Below are 24,524 nucleotides of genomic sequence, written 5' to 3'. Positions count from 1 at the left end.
TCAGGTTTTATATTTCTGGTCTGAATTTTCACAGCTAATAAAACCTGGCTTTGCTTTAGGTTAACTGCACTACCTGTAATACTGAGTTTCCCATAGATGTTCTGTGGAGGGTGTGGATCCTGATTTGAATCCCTGTGGTGGTCTGAGGGTCTGCAGCAGATTATCACATTGCATTTGGTTTAGCAACATTTAGCTTGCCAGATTATACATACTACTGTTCTCTTTAACCTAGAGTTCTGAGGGCTAATATCCAGAACCTATAAAGAACTCAATCAAATTTACAAGATAAAAAACAAACAACCCCATCCAAAAGTGGGCAAAGGATATGAACAGACACTTCTCAAAAGAAGACATTCATACAGCCAACTGACACATGAAAAAGTGCTCATCATCACTCGCCATCAGAGAAATGCAAATCATAAACCACAATGAGATACCATCTCACACCAGTTAGAATGGCAATCATTAAAAAGTCAGGAAACAACAGGTGCTGGAGAGGATGTGGAGAAATAGAGGATGTGGAGAAACACTTCTACACTGTTGGTGGGACTGTAAACTAGTTCAACCATTGTGGAAAACAGTGTGGCGATTCCTCAAGGATCTAGAACTAGAAATACCATATGACCCAGCCATCCTATTACTGGGTATATACCCAAAGGATTATAAGTCATGCTGCTATAAAGACACATGCACACGTATGTTTATTGCGGCACTATTCACAATAGCAAAGACTTGGAATCAACCCACATGTCCATCAGTGACAGACTGGATTAAGAAAATGTGGCACATATACACCATGGAATACTATGCAGCCTTAAAAAATGATGAGTTCATGTCCTTTGTAGGAACATGGATGCAGCTGGAAACCATCATTCTCAGCAAACTATCTCAAGAACAGAAAATCAAATACCGCATGTTCTCACTCATAGGTGGGAATTGAACAATGAGATCACTTGGACACAGGAAAGGGAACATCACACACTGGGTCCTATTGTGGGGAGGGGGGAGGGGGGAGGGATAGCATTAGGAGGAGATATACCTAATGTAAATGAGGAGTTGATGGGTGCAGCACACCAACATGGCACATGTATACATATGTAAGAAACCTGCACGTTGTGCACTTGTACCCTAGAACTTAAAGTATAATTTAAAAAAAAAAAAAGTTTCGATGCTTTGAAGTGTTAACTGGAATATTCTTTTTTATTCAGCTCTTCCAAAAATGTCAATTAATAGAACGAATACTTGAAGCCTGGGAAATGAATGAGAAGAAACAGTAAGTAAATTGTTTTTTGAAAGGAATTCAGGGTGGTAGTATGAAGAAAATAATACCTCCTTGCCCTAGTCAGGAAAAAAATGGAAATAATTACATGATACTGGCCATTTTACAATTTAAACTTTTCCCCAGCTTATTTCATTGTAACAGTTATTTTATAATATTTATAATTTCTTGTTAGGTCCTCTCGTTTTGGGGGCAAAACCGGTGAGTTTGGAGTGTTCCCCACCTCTGTGCTGCCTTTGAAACCTCCTGATCCTTTTTGAATGGCTATTGTTCTAAGAGTTAGAAGGTTTAAGTGAAGTCCTTGATGATTCAACTTAGTGTATTTGTCCTGGTCACCTTATACTCAGAACAGAAGGTACTACATACGTATTTTCATTGTAGAGAAGAGTTGCTTAATACAGGGACCCAGAGGAAAAAATTGCTCAGTATTTTCTTTTTAGAAAATGTTTGTTAGCTGATTGGCAAGGTTATATGAAGTATTAGTTGATACATGTAAGTAGCTTTGTTACACAAAACTTTTTCTTACAGATGTTGTCTGTAACAGCGTTCCTCTTTAGTGCTCTGGGAGCCTGTCTATCCTCCCGTAGATTCTGAAGCATGGCGGCGTAAGGGCCTGTTTGGGAAACACTCTCAAGGCATGCTTCTGTGTTTGTTTTTAAGACAGGTTTATTGAGATATAATTCTTACATGGTAAAGCTCATTGTGGGTGTACATTCTTAGGAATTCTGACTGATGCCTGAAGTCACCACCACCACCACCACCCCAGTCAAGACATTTCTGTCACCCCCAAAATTTCTCTCATGGTCCTTTGTAGTTGATCATTTCCTAGCATTCTTGTTATGTGTCTCTGTGTCTCCAGGAAAGCTAGATGATTCTTGGGAGTCAGTCTTCCTTTGTGAGGTGTGATTTTTTTTTAATTGTTTAATAAGCACTGCTGGGGTTTTGATTTGGCTTCGTGTGGGAAATTGTCATTTTGTTTGTTTGTGGCAAGGGGCTAGTATTGGTAGACCTTAGATACATTCTTCCAAATGGAGCTCTTTGAAGGTGCTGTTTGTGGCCTAGTTGACATCTCTGGTTATATGTCTGACTCCGTCTTGGCTTCCGTGTGCCCTTCCCAACCTCCAGTTTTCTTGCTGGCTCCTCATCTGGCCAGGGCTGAGATATCGTTTATACCCTGCTCTCCTGGTGAGCCCTGTTTTCTGGAGGCCTGGTGAATACCATTCCCTCCATCTGGAGGGATCCTGAAAGAACTTTCCTTGTCTCCTTGCACAGCAGCCTGAAGCAATTTGGAGCCGTGGACCACCTTGGAGGTGGGCCTTTGTTTTTTTTTCACTTGTGTACTTGAGGGAGTGCCGGAGAGTGACTAACTTGCCTCTAGGTAACACCTGGCTCTCTGGATCTTACTGAAGAACTAAAAGAGACTCTGAGCAACTCAGTGCAGATTGACCCTGGCCAGGCACGGTGGTAGACGCCTGTAATCCCACTGCTTTGGGAGGCTAAGATGGGAGGATTGGTTGAAGCCAGGAGTTAGAGACGAGTCTGGACAACATAGGGAGATCCTGGCTCTACAAAAAATTAGCCGGGTGTGGTGGTACTTGCCTGTAGTCCCAGCTACACAAGAGGCTGAAGTGAGAGAATTGCTCGAGCCCAGGAGTTTGAAGCTACAATGAGCTGTGATTGCACCACTGCACTGCAACCTGGATGACAAGCAAGATCTTGTCTCTAAATAAATAATCAACCCTGTACTTTCTTACCCTTAGGCACCCCCAAGCCCTCTAAGATTCTCTGGCAGATACTTTATTTTCCAAGCAAGCCTTCAAGCATAGGATGATTTTTTTTTTTTCTTATTGCTCCTGAAAGGCTTTTCTCTCTCTGAGCAAAAATCTCTGCAGTGTTTGTTCCCTGCTCTCTGCAGTCAAAAATCTTTTGTTTCATAGAGCTTAAAGTCTTGGCACTTTGTAAATATGCAGATAACTCAGATTGATATGAATTTATTTATTTTATATGTGTGTGTGTGTGTGTGTGTATATATATATATAGAGAGAGAGAGAGACACAGAGTCTCGCTTTGTCACCCAGGCTGGAGTGTAGTAGCACAATCCTGGCTCACTGCAACCTCTGCCTCCTGGGTTCTTGCAATTCTCCTGCCTCAGCCTCCTGAGTAGCTGGGATATCAGGTGTGCACCACCATGCCTGGCTAATTTTTGTATTTTTAGTAGAGATGGGATTTCGCCGTGTTGCCCAGGATGGTCTTGAACTCCTGACCTCAAGTAATCCACCCACTTTGGCCTCCCAAAGTGTTGGGATTACAGGCGTGAACCACTGTGCCTGGCCTGATATGAATTTATTTAAATGTAAAGATTGATCGTGATTGGGAAGATGAGACCCTAAATTGGAAAAGGACAAGGACTAAGTTTATTTGCATATGTTCAAAATGGTGTATGGTCGAGTACCAGTTGACCGTCTCCTATCTTGGCTAAGTCCTCACATCAGCTGATATCTTAACTTGAGACATGTCATTGGTAGATAATTATTTCTATTCATTGATATAATAAAAATTTGCTGTCTTTTAAGAAAATGAACTAGCAGAATTCTCACTTCAGTTCCTTATAATCTGATTAAGGTTTGAAAACGTTTCATAAAAAAGATGTAACAGTAACATCAGTGAATGTTTATTTGATCTTTTAAAAGATAATGTGTTATTGACAGTGAGTGATGATTTTTGAGATTTGAATAAATTGTGGCCTGTTGACTGAGGCTGCCATATAATCTTTGACAATTTCAGACCCCTCGCCGACCATGCTGCATGGTCATATTCTGACACCTTCCATTCCTTTTTCTTTTCTTTTCTGTCCGTTGTCATCTTCTTCAGTGCCTTCAGTGTTTAAAATGATTGCTTAAAAGTCCGCAGCACTTACTGAGTGTTCCATCACTTCATCCTATCAGGAATCTGAGTATTTATCCTTTACCTCTTACCAGGGCTGAGGGAGGAAGACGGCATGGTTACATGGGACACCTGACGAGGATAGCTAACTGTATCGTGCATAGCACTGATAAGGGCCCCAACAGTGCATTAGTGCAGCAGCTTATCAAAGGTAAGTTATTGGTGAAATTTGAATTATGTTTTTGTTGGGTTGCAGAAAGGATTTAAGGGTCAAGTAGAAATGCATGTAGCATTTTTGACAGTGATTTGTGGAACTTCTTTATATTTGGCAAATTATCTATTTGAATGAGGTTCTTGAGAATGTATTTGAACAGTGTCAGCTTTTGGCTCTATTGCTGTTCACGTAGTTACAGACCATTCCTTAAGCATTCGCAGGCTTGGCTAGATTCAGCATACAAGAGTCACCTATTGTCATTCTTAAGAGCGTTGCTCAATGAATCGTTCTTTTGAGTATTGTGAAGTACTCATATGCTAGCAGTTGAGCCACTTCAGCTGTAATTTTGCCTTTTATTTTCTGAAGGCCTCTATATAGCCTCTGAATTAAGTTTCTTTAACTGGAATATTAGGGCATTTATCAGCATTTCTTGCTATCACTTAAATGAGCGGTATTGGCTTCTAAAGGACGCTTTCTGTATAGCATTTCAGTTTAATCAGCCCCAGCTTATTTGGAAGAAACTGAATGGATGCTTCTTACACTGGCCCCAAGCCATGAGTCTTCTTCTAAAATGAGAGCATGAGGAGCTCTGTGTACTCTGGGTTTTGGTACCCAACAGGATTACTAATCCTGAGACCTATTCTGAATGTGAACAGTCTTTAACATCCGTGGTACAGAAGAGTTAAAATCATTTCCCAGTCCTTCCGTTTTTTCTTAAGAATGTTTGTTTGTTCAAGAGGCTATTCCCTATTGAATGTACACTAAAAGCACAGTTGTCACCCAGGGATGGAAAAAGTGCTGTGTGCCCAGTTGTAATTTTACTTCTTGAGAGAGGTATAAGAGGTATAAAACTCTTCCTTGGGCCATTTCACCACACAGTTTATCTTTATGTCCTAACTAAGAAGAAATGGCCATGTGATATCATTAAGTTTTTAGATCAGTCTTTCCTTTATGGAAGCTGCTTGCCAGGTGGTACATGTGTACACTTGTGTGAGTGTGCACATATGCATGGCTGTTTTAAATCAGAATTATCGGATGACAACTTTAGTCAGGCGTCTAAAATTACATCACGGTTTGACTTTCTCAGGAAAGCAGTTGTTTATCCTTTTCTTTAACATTTCTCTAGAAGGTAGAATTTCACTATTTACATGTGTATCCATGTTGGCCCATGACACAAAATATTTAGGAAACATGATCTTAGAGCAATTTGAGAAGCCATACTAGGTTCTGTGGAACATTCATTAGCCAGGTGCCAATGAGAGCATTTCAATAAAGTGTACAGGAGCTGTCATTTGCAGCATTTTCTAAACTTCACCGTGGAAAAAGATCCCCTCACCCCTACACCTTCTCAAACACCTACCACCTTTCTCAGAAAAGCTTGTTAGAAACACACTTTCCAGGTAAAGCTTCTACCAGAACATTGTTAGAAACTTATTACGTTCACAGAGCTACCTCAGGGCTCTTGGCCTAATCAAGCCTATACCACTGGGTACGGGGATTCTGGTTCCTGAAAGTCTGTGGGATTTGGGCCTATGGAAGGTGTAATAATTCCATTTCTCTAAGAGCACTGGGCTGGCTGTCACCCAGTTTCTCAGCTGATAGGGCCTGCTCACCATTGATGAACCAGGTGAGTAGGCCCACTTTTATATTACCTGTTTACTTTATCTGTCTGTGTGGAGGTCATTGTGGTGCTAATACTATTTTGGTTTTCTCTCTCTGAAGATCTTCCCGATGAAGTCAGGGAACGATGGGAGACATTCTGCACAAGCTCCTTAGGAGAAACTAACAAGAGGAACACGGTAGATCTAGTAGGTTTTACAAGGTTACATTTTTATTTTTTTCAGTGCTCTTAGCCTTTGCCCATTTATTCAGAAAGATGTAAAAGATCTTCCATTTGCCTTAGTAACTGTGAGCCAAAGATAAGTTCTTACCTCTTTACCAGAAAGAGAGGTCAGTATTCACAATCTTCTTGCCCATTTGTCTAGTCCACTCCTAATTACCTACTGGGATGACAGAAGGATATTGAGAAGCCACTGATTTCTGCTCCACATCCTACTTAGTGTCCATTTCCCTCCATGCCCTGCTGCCTAAGCACCTCAGCAGAACAACCGTCTTGCCTTCCTTCCATTCTGCTGGGTTTGTGGCTGTATGCCGCTGATAACCCTAGGTGCCTAGGAACTGAAAGATTTCATTTGGATATTTTTCTGATATTATTGAGTTGAGTGTACCCTCGTTTTAGATCATTCCCAATGGGGGAATATTTTGTAGATGACTTTGAAACCCCAGCTTTAAAATTTTTTACCAGAATTGGTACTTTGAGCCAGGGAATAATGGCATTGATAATTTTTTAAAAAATTATATTGGACTTTGGAATGTATTTTTTGGTTTTTTTAACAGATTAAGTTTTAAGGTAAGTATTGCTTTGTTTCTGCTTTTAAAGATGGGGAAAGCATTTCCTTTTACAAGTACATGCCAGCTGATAGTCGAGGAGGGGTGGCCTTGGCTTAGAAGCAGCACATGACTCGACATTGAAGTGTTTGTGTTTGGCATTTAATTCTGTATTTCAAATTTAGCTGTGGCAGTCTTGAATTTCTAGTACACAGTTACACCTTGACTGTTAGGAATTCAGTGATCTGGCAGCCTGAAACAAGAGGGAAGCAGGCCAGGCTCTGAAAGCCAGAGAGCAGCCACTTGGTCCTCGTGTGTCACTCCCTGGAGAGCTGTGCCTCCTACTTTGTGGATTACCTAAAAATATGGCCGTCTTTTTCTAGACTCTTGACAGAGCCACACTTTTTAAGCTGGGCATAATGATAGAATTAGGAAGTATTAAGAGTTGGAAGAATTATGAAGTTGAGATAACTATTAAAAGGCCATTTAATTAAAATAGACATAAGGCCTAATAGCCCGAGTGTCTCTGTGTAGTACAGCCCAGCAGAGAAAATGACATTAGTATTGACCGCCCTGGGTCATCAAGGAAGGGTTAAGTCATTTTTAATGAATGTTTTACCCATTGTAGATAGATACTTGGAATATTCGCTTAACTTGAGTGTTCTGGATAATCAGGGGTTTTTTTTGTAGAGTGAAATTGTCCTTTCCCATGCTGTTAAACCGCTTAATTTTAGAGGTTCCCATGTTGATTCCTTTGCAGTCAATATAGTCTTTTTTAAGGGGATTTTTGTCTTGTTTCTTACTTATAAAGGAATATTTAGTGATATTCTGATTTTGTTTGGGAAACTTTTTAAAAAATTATCCTTTGATTGGCTTAAAAGTCAAAAATGTCCAATTAAGCTTGTTACCAGACTTTTAAACAATCGTTTTTATCTTAGGTAGCTCAAGCGTATTTCTCTTGTGAGCAGTTCTGTAATAAAGAAGGACTTCATTACAATTCAGATAATGCTCACTTACTGTACAGTATGCTGTCAGCAGTCTGCTCTGGGATTGTGTGTGAATGTTATTACATATGTCCCCATGGAGGGTGTGGTCATCCAGCAACAAGTAAAACGTTCAGCCCCTGGTAGACTGTGTTGGAAAAAATTATTTTGGGCTCCATCCATCTGTCACTCAGATTGTGTCTCAGTTCTTCTTTGCTTGCTCTAGTTCTCTACCATCATACTCGGACTACATAATCTAAAGTCAAACAGAATGATAAGTTGGCTTATATAGCAAAAGTGGTTAGATTTATAGAGCCCTTTAACATTGCCTATATCCCCTGATGAGTTAGCCCCACTCCGTAATTTTGCTGTCTGTTGAGACTTTCAGGTGAATCTCAAGACTTCTTCAATTCTTTGTTCCCGAGCCCTTTCTTAAATACCACTTGCATTTAGTCTGAAGTCCTTCTAATAGGGAGGTTTTGCTTTGTAGTATTGTGAGGGCTACAGCGATTCCAAGTGTTTAATATGCTTATAGAGTAGGTCTAGGCACCAAGGAGATTTTAACCATATCCTCCAGGCTGTTCATTTTCCTGTCCAGAATGTTTTCGAGCTATATATATCTCAGTGGGGTTGGGTACCATGTTTCAGGAAAAATATGCAATTGTAAATATTATTATGAACACAACTTGGTAAATACAGTGGGCCTTACCCTTGCAAAAGTGACATAGAAAAAGAGTGCCCATGTTTGAAATGTGGTAGTTACACTTCCCTTCTTAACACACTCATCACTGGAATTGGTAGTTAAGTAATAGCTTACTTATTCCCTGCTCCCTTTCCCAAATAGATAAGATTAGATACACTGCCTTGACTTAGTTGATTTTGGAATAGCTTGGCTACCTCTCTGGAAGTCATTTCAGGTATATTCATAGAAGTGGAATCAGCACAGTTCAGCACCACATGCTTAAGTTAGTACATTGTTAACCTGACCTGTTATTTTTCTGTTTACAGCAAGGATACATTCATTTATACACCAAACACCTGTCCTGTGGGCTGTGTGCCTGAGGACTTGCTCACTTCTTTTGGATAAGCTGTGCCCAGCTCCAGGCTCCTTTCATTTCTGTAACATTTTAGTTAAATTCTCTCTGAGATATTTGAAGTACTTTAATCATTTGGCTCCATCATACCCAAATATGTGCACAGCAGATTCATATACTCCCTATGTTTTTATGTTTGGAGTTCATGATCAGCAAAAGTTGGTGTTTTAATTATATCCAAAGACCTCTGTGTTTTGACCAAGTCCCCAAACTAAAAATTGGCAAGGATTTAGGTAGAGTGAATTTAGAGAACATAGGACATGTTTTTGTACTGACTTTGAAAAATTTGACTTTGTTTCATTTTTTGCCCACTTCTCCAAGGGGGAGAATGTATTTAAAAGTGTTGATGCTTCTTTCCTATCATTGATAAGATAGTTTATAGAAGAAGAGATGTAGAATGATCTGAATGTGTGCCTATATTAATCACCAGGAGTTTCTGCAGGTCGGGGTGAAAGCTGAGAGTGGGTGTTTTTAACTAACCCCAGGTTATGTTGCTGCTGGGGGTCCTCAGTGGGACCATACTTTGAGGATCAAGGAGTAAGTCTCTAGCTTTCACTCGTCACTAATATGGACCTCAGAGTTTAACAGTCATTTCACACTTCTGATTTCCCTTGGTAACCTAATCAGCCAAAGTAAAGAAAACACCAATTTGCTTTTTCCTGTAACAACAGTTAACAAAACAAAAATTTTATTATGAAAGAAGATAATATCTCAGAAACTGTTTGCACCAAAACAAGAGTGTAGTTTACTTACTTACAGTATATCTAGCTTGGCAAGAGTGTTATATATGTGTGGCTTTTTGCTGTATTTGTTTATATTCAGTGATTATTAGTATTCATTAATTCAGTAAATATTTGAGTGCCTACAATGTGCCAGACACTGAAGATATAGTACTAGACAAGATTGGCAAAAATTTCTGCTTCAATGGAGATGGATAAACAAATGAGTAAGAGACACGTGTGCACACACAATATGTGTCATACACAGTCATGGACTGGATAATGTTTCGGTCAGCAGTAGACCACATACATGACAGTGGTCTCATAAGATTAGAGTACTCGATTTTACTGCACATTTTTTGTGGTGTAGATAACACACATATCACCGTGCTCCCGTTGCCTCAGTATTCAGTGCAGTACTGTGCTGTGCAGGTGTGTAGCCTAGGAGCAGTTGGCTCTGCTGGACAGCCTAGGTCTGCAGTAGGCTCACCACGTGAACTCTATGATGTTTGCATGATGACAGAATTGCCTTTGTCAGAATGTATCCTTGTCGTGAAACAATGCATGACTCTGCATGTTTCAGATGATAAGTGCTAAGGAGCCAACACGTGGGAGGGAGTTAGGGAGTCTTTGGGGCAGGTGTACAATTTAAAATCTGGTGTCAAGGAAAATCTCACTGGGAAGGTGCATTTGTGGAGTGGGGAGGGAAGGGCGAAATGCAGAGGACCCGAATTTGGGTTGTTCCCAGTGTGTGCAGGGACTGGCATGTTGTCCCGTGTGGATGTAGCAGTAAGCAAAGGAGAGAACAGAAAGACTGGAGGCCAGAGGCACTGAACAGCCAGATTTTCTACAGCTTTTTAGTCCATGGTGAGCAGCTTATTTTTTGATCTAATGAGAATTTGTTAGGTTTTGAACTAAAAAGTGTCATACTTTGATGTATATTTTTAAAAGTTGGCTATGGCTGTTGGGTTGAGAACAGACTGCTCAGTGGGGCAAGAGCTAGGAGGAACTGCCAGCTGTGACATTAATGTAGGCGAGGAGAGTGCTGACTTGCACTGGGGAGCTGATAACAGACTTGATGAGGGGCAATGGGTCTGGAGAGGGATTTTAGTCTCCATTTTGAAGCTAGAGGGGACATGGTAGGTGGGCTGGAGGAAACAAGATGACCAAGGTTTTTAGCTGAAGAAGAGTGAAGGTGGCAATTACTGAGCTGGAGATGCCTCAAAAGGAGCGTGTTTGGAAGTGTAGATCAGGAACTCAGTTTTGTGTACGTCTGAGTAATGAACTGATGGGATTCTGATTAAGTTTCCCCCATGGGTAAATAATCTTTTTAGCTCATTTTGTTAATAATGATTTTTCAGACACAGATGGTATAGGTAGAATCAGGCTCACATCTTCCATTAATGCAATTGCGAAGATGTGTGTGCATTATGTCATTATTAGTAAGTTGCTAAAACTAGTTTCATTTTGGAGAAAAAGCATTTTTAAATATCTTCTAGTATTGCTTTGAGGATCCAGTTTAAGTAGAACATGTGAAGGGGAGGTCACAATGTCTGGCACATAGTAGTTCAATAAAAGTTAGTTTCTTTCTCATCTTTAGTGTTAAAATCTTACTTTGTAGGAAAAAGCAAAAGTATGAATGAGAATACATTGAATTCTATTTCCACTTAGACAGCAAGACCTGGCTAAGAGTCGCCAACTCTGTTTTGTCCTATTTTGTTCAGTTCTTTGCATGGCTTTCTATTTCTGTGCTCTACCGTGGGGTTGCACCCCGGAAACACACGGGCCTAGCGTGATGTGTGTGCTGGCTTGCCAGCCAAGCGGCCCAAAGCTCCTCTTGAGTGCACTGCAGTACAACCACTTGACCCGCACTTGAACGTAGTCCTGTGAGATGCCAGCTGCCGTGACCAAGCAGTATTCCCACTCCTCTTCTGCACTCCGGCAAGGCTTTCCTGGAACATCCCCTTGCCCGCATCTTTATCCGGTAACTCACTAAAGCCATTCTTGACTCAAGCAGGTGCCCTTCATTGATCACAGAATCTACCTTTGATTTCATCAGGCCAGATTCACAAACAGAATGGGAGTGCTTTATCTATACCTTCAAGAGAATGGAGAGTGAAATAACTGGAAACACTGGGTTATTACAGCTTAATTTCATCCAAGCTTGGTGTCTTTACCAAAGATGGTTGGGGAAAGAGAAGGGAGATTCATCTTATTCAGGCAGTGATTTGCTCAGAATTTTACAAGCCATACCCTGTACAGACCTATTTGAATTCTACTGTGGGTTTATTGAACCAATGTTGGAGCAACTTTGCAAAACAGACCAGGCCAGTTAGGTACAGCTTCATGAGTTGATAGCAGCAGCAGCCCGTGTCTTCCCTAAGCTGACATTCCCTGCCCAAAACACTTCTGTGAAAAGTACAGGATAAACAACTCAGAGAATAGAGTGTAAGATACCTGCAGAAATATAGTACTTCTTTCTAGAATTTTACAGACTGTCCATGTTTGTCCCTTGCCATATAGCAATCACTATTATTAGTGCTGTACTTAATTATTTATCTTGATTTCTAATTGTTAATGCTTCCCCCCCATATTGTGTGACATTTGTAATTAATAAAAATCACTTAACGATGAATTGGTGAGCAGTTCATGTTTGTGTTTTTACTTAATACTTAAAAAGGGGCACATTTTTAGGGGTGGATGATTTGGAGTCTTTTGTGAGTGGGACGCTATCGACTCAAGTCACGTTTAGTACTATTGGACAGTGGTTTTCTTAATGTGGGCAGGAAGTCCAAGAATTTGAAATGGTTATATTTAAACCTGACCTTTTGAATGGTGCACTGGTAATCCCTGGGGATTGCAGTTTGACCCTGCAGGCCCTGTACACAGGTTTCTGTGTCTCATCTGTGCCATTACTTCTGTCTTTTCTTTTGTAAACATTTAATTGGAGGTGATTATCAAAATCACTGAAACGGAGTAACTCACCTCTCTTCTTGTCTGTTTTCTGGCGATGTCGGTAGTGAGGAGTGGAATAACTAGAAGGGAGCGGCAGGGCAGCAGCCTGGCCCGAGGGAAGGAAGGGTGCCCTTGACACATTGGGCGGGTTTGGCAGTTTAACTGTGACTGACTTTGTTTTTTCTGTTACACATTGAGAGAAAAACTAAATGTGATTTTTCCATAAAAATGCTGATACAAATGTCCAAAACGTTTCTATGTTAAATAGTCTTTTACATTTTTATGCATATAGGTTACAACCTGCCATATTCATTCATCCAGTGATGATGAAATTGACTTTAAAGAAACGGGTTTCTCACAGGATTCTTCTTTGCAGCAAGTGAGTCACGCCTAAAGCTTTGCTTTTTGTTTTTATTTTAAATGCTTAGTTTAGTTGCCTTTTATGAATCAGCTTCAGAGTCAGATTATGTATTAGAATGTGATTTGGGGTTACTTATTAGGCCAAAGCATTTAAAATAGGAAGTGCTGGGTACATGAAAGATAGATTTATATTGATTATGTTTCAAGGGATTGTTCCATACCTGATAACAGTGATGAGTCAAGTACATTTTCAGAAAATTTGAATGAACTGAATAGTTAAGGCATCTCACACATGCTTGTTACGCAGACCTTTACAGTAGTTGAGTTGTTGCTTAAAGAGTTGTGTAGTAGAGATCTGCCGGTAAAAATAATAGAAATAAGACGTTTAAAATGTAAGTAAAAGTAAACTCTCACCATCCCCTGATGTAAGTTCTATTATAGTTACATCTAAAGTAAATTTTTAGTTGAAGTAATTCATTGCAACCCCTCTCTGCCTGCCCCTGAATTTATCATGTCCCTTTATCACCTGCTTATAATTTTTGTGGGGTAAAGCCTCGATATGAATAATAAATGTACTCATTTATCATCCATTGTTAGTTCTTGGAGAAGTGACAAATGATTTTACTTCTCTACCAGGTATGGGAGTTAAAAACAGAAGCCCTTTTGCAGGCTATCAGCTTTTCATATGGAGAAGTTGTCCTTAGCCAGGACCAGAATGCCTTGGCTTACATATTGCTTTGGTGCAGCGATAGAATTGATGGGGATACCTTCCCACCCAGCACGGAATGTTGTTGCTTGGCTTCTTTTTTTTAGTCTCTAAGCTTCGACTTAGATGAAGCTTCACATGCTTATGCTGGCCCTATCTTTTGGCTTCCAAGTCTTACACCTGTCATACTCCAGTATTGGTTGAGCTAAAGCAATTGTTTGATTTTAATACTAAGGCAGTTTGGCATTCATCTTTCCTGGATAGGTCTGAAGTGTAGCATTTCAGCATTTGGCTGGCTTCTCTGTTGATTCTTGACACTTCCTGCCCTTTGACAGCGGATTTCCAGAGGTTAGGGTCAGGAAGTAGCCAGTCCATAGGGGGCACTGTTGAGCAACAGTGCCTTCTCAAAGAGTGGAGCTCTCACTGCTTCCTGCCTTGGCTTGCTATTAGGCTGCACGGGCCATGGCGGTGGCCCACCATGGCTCATTGTGAGCCCTCGTGCCTACAAGCATCCCTTTTCCCAGACCGCTCTGGGATTGTCCCAGGAAGCACCTTGACAATGGGCTCTCCCTCCACTGAAGCAACTGTGGAGTACTGAAATAGTCCACCCAGTTGGCCGTGAACCTGAGTGCTATACATTGATCCACCCCTAGAAGGAAGCTTGATGATATCAAATGTGTATGATCAAGGTAATTTTGTACCTGTTGAAATACAGCCTTAAGAAAAAGAACACCTTACTAGTAATAATAATAAACTTGGAACTTCAGGCTGTCAGTTTAGTCTAGATTTGGTTAAATTTAGGCATTTGGAAAGTGGATTCCTTTGTTTCTCACGATATCTGGTACCAGGGTCATACCTGTTCTGGGGAGAGTTTCCTTACATTGTTTTGTTTGTTTGACCGACAGCTCATGTGCATACGAAGCAATTTCATTCACAAAACTAACTTACAACAGCCCTTGCCAAGCTCTTAGTCTTGGGAAATTTACCCACTTCATATGAACCTTTCAGAGTGGAAGAATAATTACTCTTCTCTGATTGACAAGCTTCCAGTACATTTTTCTTTGCATGTTTAAACCAATCATGGATCATTTTGAAAATAAATGCGCTCCAAAGCACTTCTTAAAATTTTGAGAATGCAAAAAAGTCTTGGTTAGTGAGTTTCGTCATCGTCTCTATTAAGATCAGAATATTAGTTTGTAGACTTGAACTTCAAGTTCTTATTCACGTTTGAGGTTGGGCATCGTGTTGATAAAGTCCCCGAATGTAGAGAGCTCAGGGCAGATCATTTAACCAGGTAACCCAGCCACGTCACTGGTGGGGAGTGCCTCCAGGCGTTTGTGCCCTGCCCGTTTGTTTCTCCCTTTAGCCTCGTCTGGTCTCCTAAAGTCTAGTGTTTGACTCCCCACCTCCCTGATTCTGCCTTATAGAGGTTTGGAGGGTGAGGCCCCCATGGAATATCTGGAGAATTCAGACTGACTGCCGCATATGGGCTCTGAAGCACTGATCTCATCATTTCCCACTACCTCACATCACATACGGGCATGCTGGTCGACAATCAGGCCTCATTTAGTTGACCAGTAGTTTCTGTTGCCTGGGTGGCATTACTGTTAAGAGATTTGCTTAATAAAGTGGTTGGCTCACTTCTCAGTGACTTGAACAGTTTCTGACTTTGGCCAGGATGACAGTACTAGGAAAGTGTGCTTTTTAAAAGTAATTAATACAGCCATGTTGTGCTTTCCAGATACAGGTTTCTCAGAGTTCAAAGCACTTTTTATATACCTTTAAATATAATACAATAACAGTCTTCACTTACATATATTTGTAAGCGGTGGTAGCTTTATTAGTAAAAATGAGATTTGAAATGTGAAGTTCTTTGCTAGAAGCTGTAATAGACTTAGAACTAATGAGGATTACATTTGATCATTTTTCTTTTTTCTGTGCATTATTGCATGGAAGTTACTAGTGTCTGTGTCAGTTGCTATGTATCTCTCCAGATGGATTAATAGATAAATACATATTTGTATATGTATTCTGTATGTACATGTGTGTATACATTTGTATTTAGTATTTGTTTTCTATTTTTGAAGCATTTAAAATATAACAACATTTTGGGGAGTATTCCCCTTTACACCCAGGAGAATCACATTAGGATCGCTGGAGGTATAAAAATTTTGAGAGAGCTGGCTGCGATGGCTTGCACCTGTAGTCTGGCTACTCTGGAGGCTGAGGTAGGAGGATTGCTAGGTGGTAGGAGTCTAGGAGTTTGAGTCTAGCCTGGGCAACGTAGCAAGACCCTGTCTCTTAAAAAAACAATTTTTTTTTGAGGGGAAAAATAAAACAATTGGGAGGGACCTTTTCCCATGCATGACCAAATTTCTGATCTGTAGATAAACTCAGAGCATGGTTCATGCTGCTTACTCAACAGAATCACTTCATGGTTCTTTACCAGATCTTTGAAGTACTGAGCATCTGTTTTGCCTCATAAAAGATAAAGCTGCAATTCAGAGGAACTGATTTCTTTTTGATGTAATTAATATTAGTGCTGGCTGTCATATTGTCCATTCATAGGCCCAGAACTCAGCCCAGCAGCCCAGGACTTGTCCCTACCCTTCTGCTTTCAGCCAGACCCCCATGCTCAGCCTTGGTTTGCACTCCATGCCTTACCAAGTGGCCATTCCACAGCCAGTCGCTCGCTGCTCCCTGCTCCCTACCCCCATGTGCTCATCTAATATCACCTCTGGGGGCAGGAAAGGGGACAGCATGGAAGTGGGAGTGAGCAGAGGGGCAGTGGGTGTGCCGTTGTCTTGCATGAGCGACAAGGAAGGTTTTGGGTTCTCTCTGTCTAGTCAAACTAGACATACAGAGCTTTTTTTCAGACCTAAGCAGTATAGCTACCTTCCAAAGCCTAATATAAGGTTTATTTTTAAAGTATCTGCAATAATTATCCATGCCATAATTCCCTGCCACCAGAATAAGTAGTCAGGAATTAATGGTAGAGGCATTTCTGCAGTGTACATCTGCAAAGTGGAATCTGTAGGCTCTGCCCATTTGTGGAACCAAGGAGAAGGTGGTTTAATTCAGTCACAGCTGCCTCCTTCCCAGCAAGTGCCAGTGGGAGTGATGCCTTCAGTTGAGCCAACAGCCGCCTCTCTGCGCCCCATGGGCTCACCCTTAGAAAACGGCAGTCTCATCTGTATGCAGCTCTGGTCACCGTATTTATTGTTTGGGTTAGAATGAGGAGGTGGCACTAATTCGTCTTCATATGTTCTTTACTCCTTCTGATTAATACGTAAGAACATACTTGCTGATTTCACTTGCTTCTTTGGGCCTGCTTGTTTTAAATTAGAATATCAACATTTTCCTGGGGTCCATTATAACACCGCCCCCCCCTCCATTTTTCAACTGAAAACCCAAGCAAGTCTGGTACTCTCTAGATTTGGCGTAAGGAAACAGAACTGGCTCCTCTGTGGGTCTTCTAGTGTTAGAGACTTTTCAGAGTGATTTTGGATAAGTAGTCAAACATTTACCCTCTTCTTAAGGTAGGTAGGATAGAAATTATTTTCGTTTTATATTCTTCCCAGCCTCTAAGACTTAATTTTTTTAAAAAAGAAATGAAATGTCCCTGAACACTTTGTTCCTAGGATTATGCTTGTGTTCATCAGTCAGTTTTCCTCTGGTTTGCTGTAGTAGACTGGGGTGGAGGAGGTGGCAAGGAGGGAGGGGGTGGTCACCACTTGTTGGATCTTAGGATAAAGTTGGTTGTGTCCAGAGGTGACTGATACACCTTATAATTTCAGACTGTTCCGTGTAATGTGATCACTTCAAGCTAGGCTTAATCCAAACCTCTCTCTAAAGATAATTCACAGTAGAGGACAGAGTGGTCACATAATGTTTCTTACAGTGACATGTGCATTAGAATGATTTGTAGACCAAATTTCAAACGTTTCCTTTTTTGGCAAATTGTGTCTGAAATTATTTGATTTTTCTTTTAGAAAAACACACCAACTTTTAAAGCCCTATGGCTATGTAAATAAGATGATTTCTGGAACACAAATGGGCAAATAGTATGTAGAATATCATTAGAATCATTATATCACTGTCACTGGTCCTGGGGTTGCCAGGCCTTTTCTGATTATCAGATGCAACAAATGACGTCCAATTTTATTGACCAGTTCGGCTTCAACGATGAGAAGTTTGCAGATCAAGATGACATTGGCAAGTGAGTATATTTTTCTGTTTTCACTCTTGCTGTTTCACACCCTTGATCTTGGTAGATGTATATGTGATTCTGCGGGATTCTTAGTCTTGAGCAATCGTGAGTGGGAGGAACCTGCTGTCTCCACGGTGTTCCTCTAGTTCTAGCAGATTGACCCTGAGACTGGATAATTAGGATTTGAAATAACACTCCAGTGGCTTTGTGCGGTGGCTCACACCTGTAATCCCAGCACTTTGGGAGGCTGATGCAGGCAGATCACTTGAGGTCAGGAGTTCAAGACCAGCCTGGCCAATATGGCAAAACCCCGTCTCTACCAAAAATATAAAAAATTAGCCAGTTGTGGTGGCAAGCACCTGTAATCCCAGCTACTTGGGAGGCTGAGGCAGGAGAATCACTTGAACACAGGAGGCAGAGGTTGTAGTAAGCTGAGATGTTGTGCCATTGCGTTCCAGCCTGGGCGACAGAGCAAAAAAAAAAACATCCCTGCAAGGAAAGAAGCTATTCACCTGTAGGGTTTCTCCTCTTTCTCAGAAGCCTGTTTTTATTAAATTGCACTTTTAGGAATTCAAGTCACCGTTCTTAATTTTAGCTTTTAATGTTAAATAGTATTATCTAAAGTCCTTAATCCTGACCAGGCGCAGTGGCTTACACCTGTAATCCCAGCACTTTGGGAGGCCGAGGCAGGCAGATCACTTGAGGTCAGTAGTTCAAGACCAGCCCGGCCAATGTGGCTAAACCCCGTCTCTACTAAAAATGTAAAAAGAATAGCCAGACTGGGTGTGTGTGCCTATAGTCCGAGCTTCTGAGGAGGCTGAGGTGGGAGAATCACTTGAACTTGGGAGGCAGAGGTTGCACTGAGCCAGGATTGCATCACTGCACTCCACTCTGGGCAACACAGGAAGACCCTGTCTCAATAATAACAATAACCATAATAATAAAGTTATTAATCCCTGTGTTGTTAACTGGGGCATCACATCATGTTCCAGTAGATGACCAGGTTGGCAGGAACAGCTCTGCCCTATGTGTATTCTCTTCTCTAGGTGACTCATCATAAGGTAGATTTGGGTTTTTTGCAAGAGCCAGACACTCTAACCACTCATTCTGCAGTCAGGGTAAGAAGCAGAGAAATGAGAATTATTGATACTGTACAGAATTAACAAGTAGAAAATGTGTAGGTGGTTAACAGAAATGAAAACAGGTGGTCTAGCATCTGACATTGGGATAGAAGATTTATAAACAAAATATTTTGAGATAGATGTTACAGTTTATTGACACAGTTTAAAAAAAAAATAGGAAGGCAGCTGGTATTTGAATATCGGATGACGACTGTCACAGGAGACACGATTATGCCATAGATACCCAGTATCTGCTGTGGTCTTTGGAAGCAGTAAATCCTCAATAATTTGTTGAACCACAGCCAGTGGAGGCTGTTGGTTGTCACAAATTGCAGTTTACAGTATGTGAGAAGCCAAAATATTTTTACAGCACACTCTTAATTGTGCTATAAACATGCCGTATGGGCGCAGTGGAATGGAGGTGCCCCTGTAAACAGCAGCAGTTGAAGGCTGTTACCTGCCTTGAGAATTGGTTCCTTTTAACCCAAAAAGAGCAAGAACACAAGATGTTCTGTCCATACCCCAGGAGCATTCTACTGAGACCAGGATCCACCGCCTCACGCCACACGCTGCAGGTCCGTTTGGTGTCTTGATGTTCATGTGCCTGGACTCTTGCTTCGTCTTCCTAGTTAGGATCTGTAATCTCTTTACAGTCTATATTGCATGCTTGGACTAGTGATTGAGTAGAACAAATCTTTTAAGAATCATAAGATAGCCCTTCCTCCTCAAACTTAACGTTTAATAAGCAATGAATTCTTTTACTCCCCGCTTGCTTTTCTAGATGATACCTTGTTATAGCATAAGATTTCGTGGGTGTCTGTATTTTGTGTGTGAGTTTGACTATCCCTGGAGAAAACTCAGTGTTTGACAGCTTTTGTATACTTGTGTTTTGACTTGCTTCTTTGCAGATAACCTTTTTCTTGGTTATATGAGTATGGCCCATGGAACCATGGTTGTTACCATAGATGTTAAAAATCTTTTACAGGAAGGATTCGAGGGTGTCCCAAAGGCTTTATGTCTCAGAAGACTTCCATTGCAGCCCTCCTGTCCTACATAAATTCATTAATACCAAGGGAGCTGGCATCATTTAATATAAGAAGGCTGTTTCTGTTTTTTTTTTTATTTATAGAGATTTTGATAATAGTGTAAATATTTTAAATTTGGAAACTTTCATAAATACGGTTTCTGTGAACCGATAGTAATTAATGCTTCCTACACTTCTATTTTTTTTTTTTACAGTGTTTCTTTTGATCGAGTATCAGACATCAACTTTACTCTCAATACAAATGAAAGTGTAAGTATAAACGCTCTGTTGTGAGTGGTGTGGTGCATGAGAGGTTAAAAATTGGGTTAGTCCGTGTGTGGATGCCACATGCTGGGACCCCTGTGCTCTAGAGACCTAATCCTAAATTGGTGTTACATACTTCACTCTGTCCCACGACCTGCCTGGCACTTGTGGGTGTGTGATTTTTGCAGCCCTAGTTTATGACTTGATGGAGCTAATAAAACCAGGGTCACTTGTGATTGCAGCGTAGACAGTTGACTTCAAGAGAAGGCTGCAGTTTGACACCAACCCACTGCCTTTGACTCCTTTGTATTGCCGGGAGAAAAATGTGGACTGGGTCAGGGCAAGCCCCTCATTACTAGGCATTTCTGTGGAAGCACCGAGACAGTCATGTCATCTGAATGGGGACAGTTTATTGATTTTGTGTTGACTAGCATGAGAGACCACTGGCTTATTTGCTGATGGAGTAAGGTAGGAACTGCTGATTTGAGCCATTGAAGGTCATCACTGCTCAGCTGGACTAGTAAAAGCAAACAAGTATGATTGCTTTTCCTTGCTAGAACAGACCTGGGACCGCATTTCCAGGACCGAGGAGGCTCCTGGGATTAAAATGATGCTTTGATGAGGTGAAAGAGGATATGGTTTATGCTTCTTTTTGCTAGTCTTTTTTAGGGGAATTCTTGCTGTGGACACAGAAACTAACGTTAGGTGTTTATATTTTATTTTGGTATATGTGACAGGCACCATTTTGTAAAGCAGTGAAAAAATGCAGTTTACATTGGTAATGCTTAAGAGAAGATAACTTGATTTTAAATTTGTTTTGTTGGTTTTTTTCTCTCATTTTTATTTAGGGAAATATTGCCTTGTTTGAAGCATGTTGTAAGGAAAGAATACAACAGTTTGATGATGGTGGCTCTGATGAGGAAGATATATGGGAGGAAAAGCACATTGCATTCACACCAGAATCCCAAAGACGATCCAGGTGAAAGATAGTTGGTTATAGTTGTAATTATAGCCAACCTATAAAGAAAATGATTATCATGAGACATACATTGTGTAATCACTAAACGTACATGTTTACGCCAGAAACCAGTGTTTTTTTGTCATGGCCAGAAATGCCCTTGGTGGGAGTTGGTGCTTCCAGTGTGACAGTGATCCGCTTGAAAATACTGCAGGTGTTTAGACACAGTTCATGAGATGCTGTGACCCAGCGTCTTCTGAAGGGGAAATGTGGCAGACAAGCATGGTCACATAGTGCCTTTTACTAAATAAATATTCCCTCACCAGTAATTACAACACCAGTTATGTGTTGTTTCTTGTAAAAGATGGAAAACTTCCCAAAGAAAGGGGAAATTGTTTTTAAAAGTTAATCTATTTGGGGAAGATAGGGTCATGTCAATTGATACATCTGGGTCAATCTAGTACTTTTTTTAATCACCCTTACCACAGGAACCTAAATAAATGTTGCTTCTGTACACAGACAGATCTTGTTATATGAGTATTCGTTATCAGAATCTTCATATTTAAGAGAGAGGAGTATTTGATCAGCAGCTGAACTTTAATTTTTATTTCATTTATTGTTACTCATTTTATTCATTTACTTATAATAAGTAATGTTTTCACATGGCCTAGAATTCAAAGGGAATCAAAGAGTATGCATTGAAAAGTAAAACTGTCTCATCCCTTCTCCCAGCCATCCAGTCCTCTTGCCGGGGAGTCCTTCAGCATCACCTCTCGCTGCCAGTTACGTTACCTCTTGTGGGAATGCTTGTTGCCACAGGTTATAGCAGACTCAGCGGTGGCTTGAGCAAGTGAAGCTGTGTTTGTCTCAGCAGTCCAGACTTGATAAGGGAGTTGAATAAGGCTGTTAGACCAGGCGTCTTTTATTTATTCCTGCTCTCGTCTTGTTGATTTATCTCCTATGATCACAAGATAGCTGCTGTAGCTCCAGAGCCAGACAGCAAAAGAAAAATACCTTCATGGCATTTTTGTTTGTTCATTTGGATAAAGTCCCACTCAGACTTGTTTGCCATCATTTGCTGAGATTTTGGTTCTTAGGTTCAGTGGATTCACCAATGGATTCCTTGCCCACAGCATGACTAATATGTGTGAGGACAGTAATACAGTATGGCCTCACAGAGCACTGTGTGTGGAAGGCGCAGAGAATTTAGTGTGTCGGGGAAGACAGTGTCCTGGGGGAGATGGCACCTGATACCCAGAGGGAACACTGATGACAGAAGGCAGCTTTTATTATTTAACAACTCTATTGAGGCATACTTGACATAAACTGCATTTATTTCAGTTGTACAATGTGGAAATTTCAACATGTGTATACATCCATGAAACCAACATCATAAACTTAACCATCACCCCAAAAAGTCTTCTCATGATCTTTTGTATACCTTCCTCCTTCCTGTCCCCTACAACCATCTGTTTTTTGTTCCATTAGTTTGCTTTTTCTAGAGTTTTATATAAATGAAATCAATACATTATACTTTTTTTGTCTAGCTTCTTTCACTCACCATAATTAATATGAGAGCTATCCGTGTTGTCTAACGGATTAGTCCATTTCTGTTTTGGGGGGCGGGGGCTGGGTCGTATTCCATTAAGAGGATACACTACAATGTGTTTATTCATTTTCCTATTGATGGATGTTTTAGTTGTTTTTGGTTTGAGACGTATAATGTCACTTGAAGATAGATAGTGATGTTAAAGGTGCATACTGTAAACCCTAAAGTAGTCACTAAAATAACAAAGAGTTATTGTTAATAAGCCAACAAAGGAAATCAAATCAAATCATAAAATACAAAAGAAAACAGAAAAAGAACAAAGGAGAGCCTGGACAAACAAAACTGCTGAGCAGCAGGATGATAGAGTTAGTCCTAAATAACCATGTGAAACAAACGATGCAGACACCCTCATTTAAAAGACAGAGATTGGCTGGGCACAGTGGCTCACACCTAGAATCCCAGCACTTTGGGCGGCCGAAGCAGGTGGCCTGCTTGAGCCCAGGAGTTTGAGACCAGCCTCGGCAACTTGGCAAAACCTTGTCTCTACAAAAAATACAAAAATTAGCTGGGCATGGTGGCGTGTGCCTGCTGTGAGGTGAAGCACGAGGATTACTGGGAAGTCGAGGCTACAGTGAGCCAAGATAAAAAAAACAAAAAAAGATGGTCAGATTGGATAAAAAATGAAGCCTAACTAATGCTGCCTATGGGAAATGATTGAAATACAAAGAAACAAGTACTATATAAAAACACAAAAAAGAAAAATATATGTCAACACTAAGAAAAGCCAGAAGGTCTGTATTAATCTCAAAATAGATTTCAAAGGGAAGGGATAAAGAAAGTGATAGATATAACGATAAAGGGGTCAATTCATTCTAAGAGGACATCGCGATTTTAAATGTCTACACAACCTAATGACAGAGCTTCAGGATACACAGAGGAAAAATTGGTAGAGCTGTGAAGAGAAGTAGAGAAGTCCACAGTGATAGCCAGATATCTTAACGCCCCTCTCTCAGTAACTGATGAAATGGTAGGTGCAAATCAGTAAGGCTGTGGAGCACTTGAACACCACCGTTACGTAACTTGTCCTTCTTGCACGTTTATAAAGAATCCTTCCCAACAACCACAGAATTTACATTCAAGTGTGTGAAGTATTTACCAAGATAGACCATAAAGCAAGTCTCAAATTTCAAAGGGTTCAAGTCATTTTCTGACCGAAATGGAATGAAATTAGTAATCAGTAACATAAAGACTTTTGGTAAATCCTCCAGCAGTTTTTTTTTTTTTTTTTTTTTTTTGAGACGGGGTCTCGCTCTGTCACCCAGGCTGGAGTGCAGTGGTGTGATCTTGGTATGCTGCAACCTCCACCTCCCGGGTTCCAGTGGCTCTCCTGCCTCAGCCTCCCAAGTAGCTGGGATTACAGGCGCCCACCACCAGACCTGGCTAATTTTTGTATTTTTAGTAGAGACAGGGTTTTACCACGTTGGCCAGACTGGTCTCAAACTCCTGACCTCAGGTGATACGGCTGGGCGACAGAGCAAAAAAAAAAACATCCCTGCAAGGAAAGAAGCTATTCACCTGTAGGGTTTCTCCTCTTTCTCAGAAGCCTGTTTTTATTAAATTGCACTTTTAGGAATTCAAGTCACCGTTCTTAATTTTAGCTTTTAATGTTAAATAGTATTATCTAAAGTCCTTAATCCTGACCAGGCGCAGTGGCTTACACCTGTAATCCCAGCACTTTGGGAGGCCGAGGCAGGCAGATCACTTGAGGTCAGTAGTTCAAGACCAGCCCGGCCAATGTGGCTAAACCCCATCTCTAC

General features: G+C 40.8%; 1 protein-coding gene across 2 annotated transcripts in view; it reads left to right on the top strand.

Moving 5' to 3' along the window:
- The window catches only part of PPP6R3 (protein phosphatase 6, regulatory subunit 3), a 163,063-nt gene that overhangs the window by 114,469 nt on the left and 24,070 nt on the right, over nucleotides 1–24,524 (top strand). For both annotated transcript variants that reach the window (XM_011942320.1, XM_011942319.1), the window contains 7 exons: nucleotides 1,209–1,273; nucleotides 4,258–4,373; nucleotides 6,099–6,184; nucleotides 12,808–12,894; nucleotides 17,703–17,800; nucleotides 20,152–20,206; nucleotides 21,049–21,179. In XM_011942320.1, coding sequence (XP_011797710.1) covers nucleotides 1,209–1,273; nucleotides 4,258–4,373; nucleotides 6,099–6,184; nucleotides 12,808–12,894; nucleotides 17,703–17,800; nucleotides 20,152–20,206; nucleotides 21,049–21,179 — 638 coding nt within the window. The remainder of the gene's footprint in view (nucleotides 1–1,208; nucleotides 1,274–4,257; nucleotides 4,374–6,098; nucleotides 6,185–12,807; nucleotides 12,895–17,702; nucleotides 17,801–20,151; nucleotides 20,207–21,048; nucleotides 21,180–24,524) is intronic.

This window comes from Colobus angolensis, unplaced genomic scaffold (genome assembly GCF_000951035.1).
Source record: "Colobus angolensis palliatus isolate OR3802 unplaced genomic scaffold, Cang.pa_1.0 Scaffold21, whole genome shotgun sequence".
Lineage (NCBI taxonomy): Eukaryota > Metazoa > Chordata > Mammalia > Primates > Cercopithecidae > Colobus > Colobus angolensis.
The sequence above is the reverse complement of the archived record's forward strand: the minus strand, read 5'-3'. Positions and strand labels throughout refer to the sequence as shown.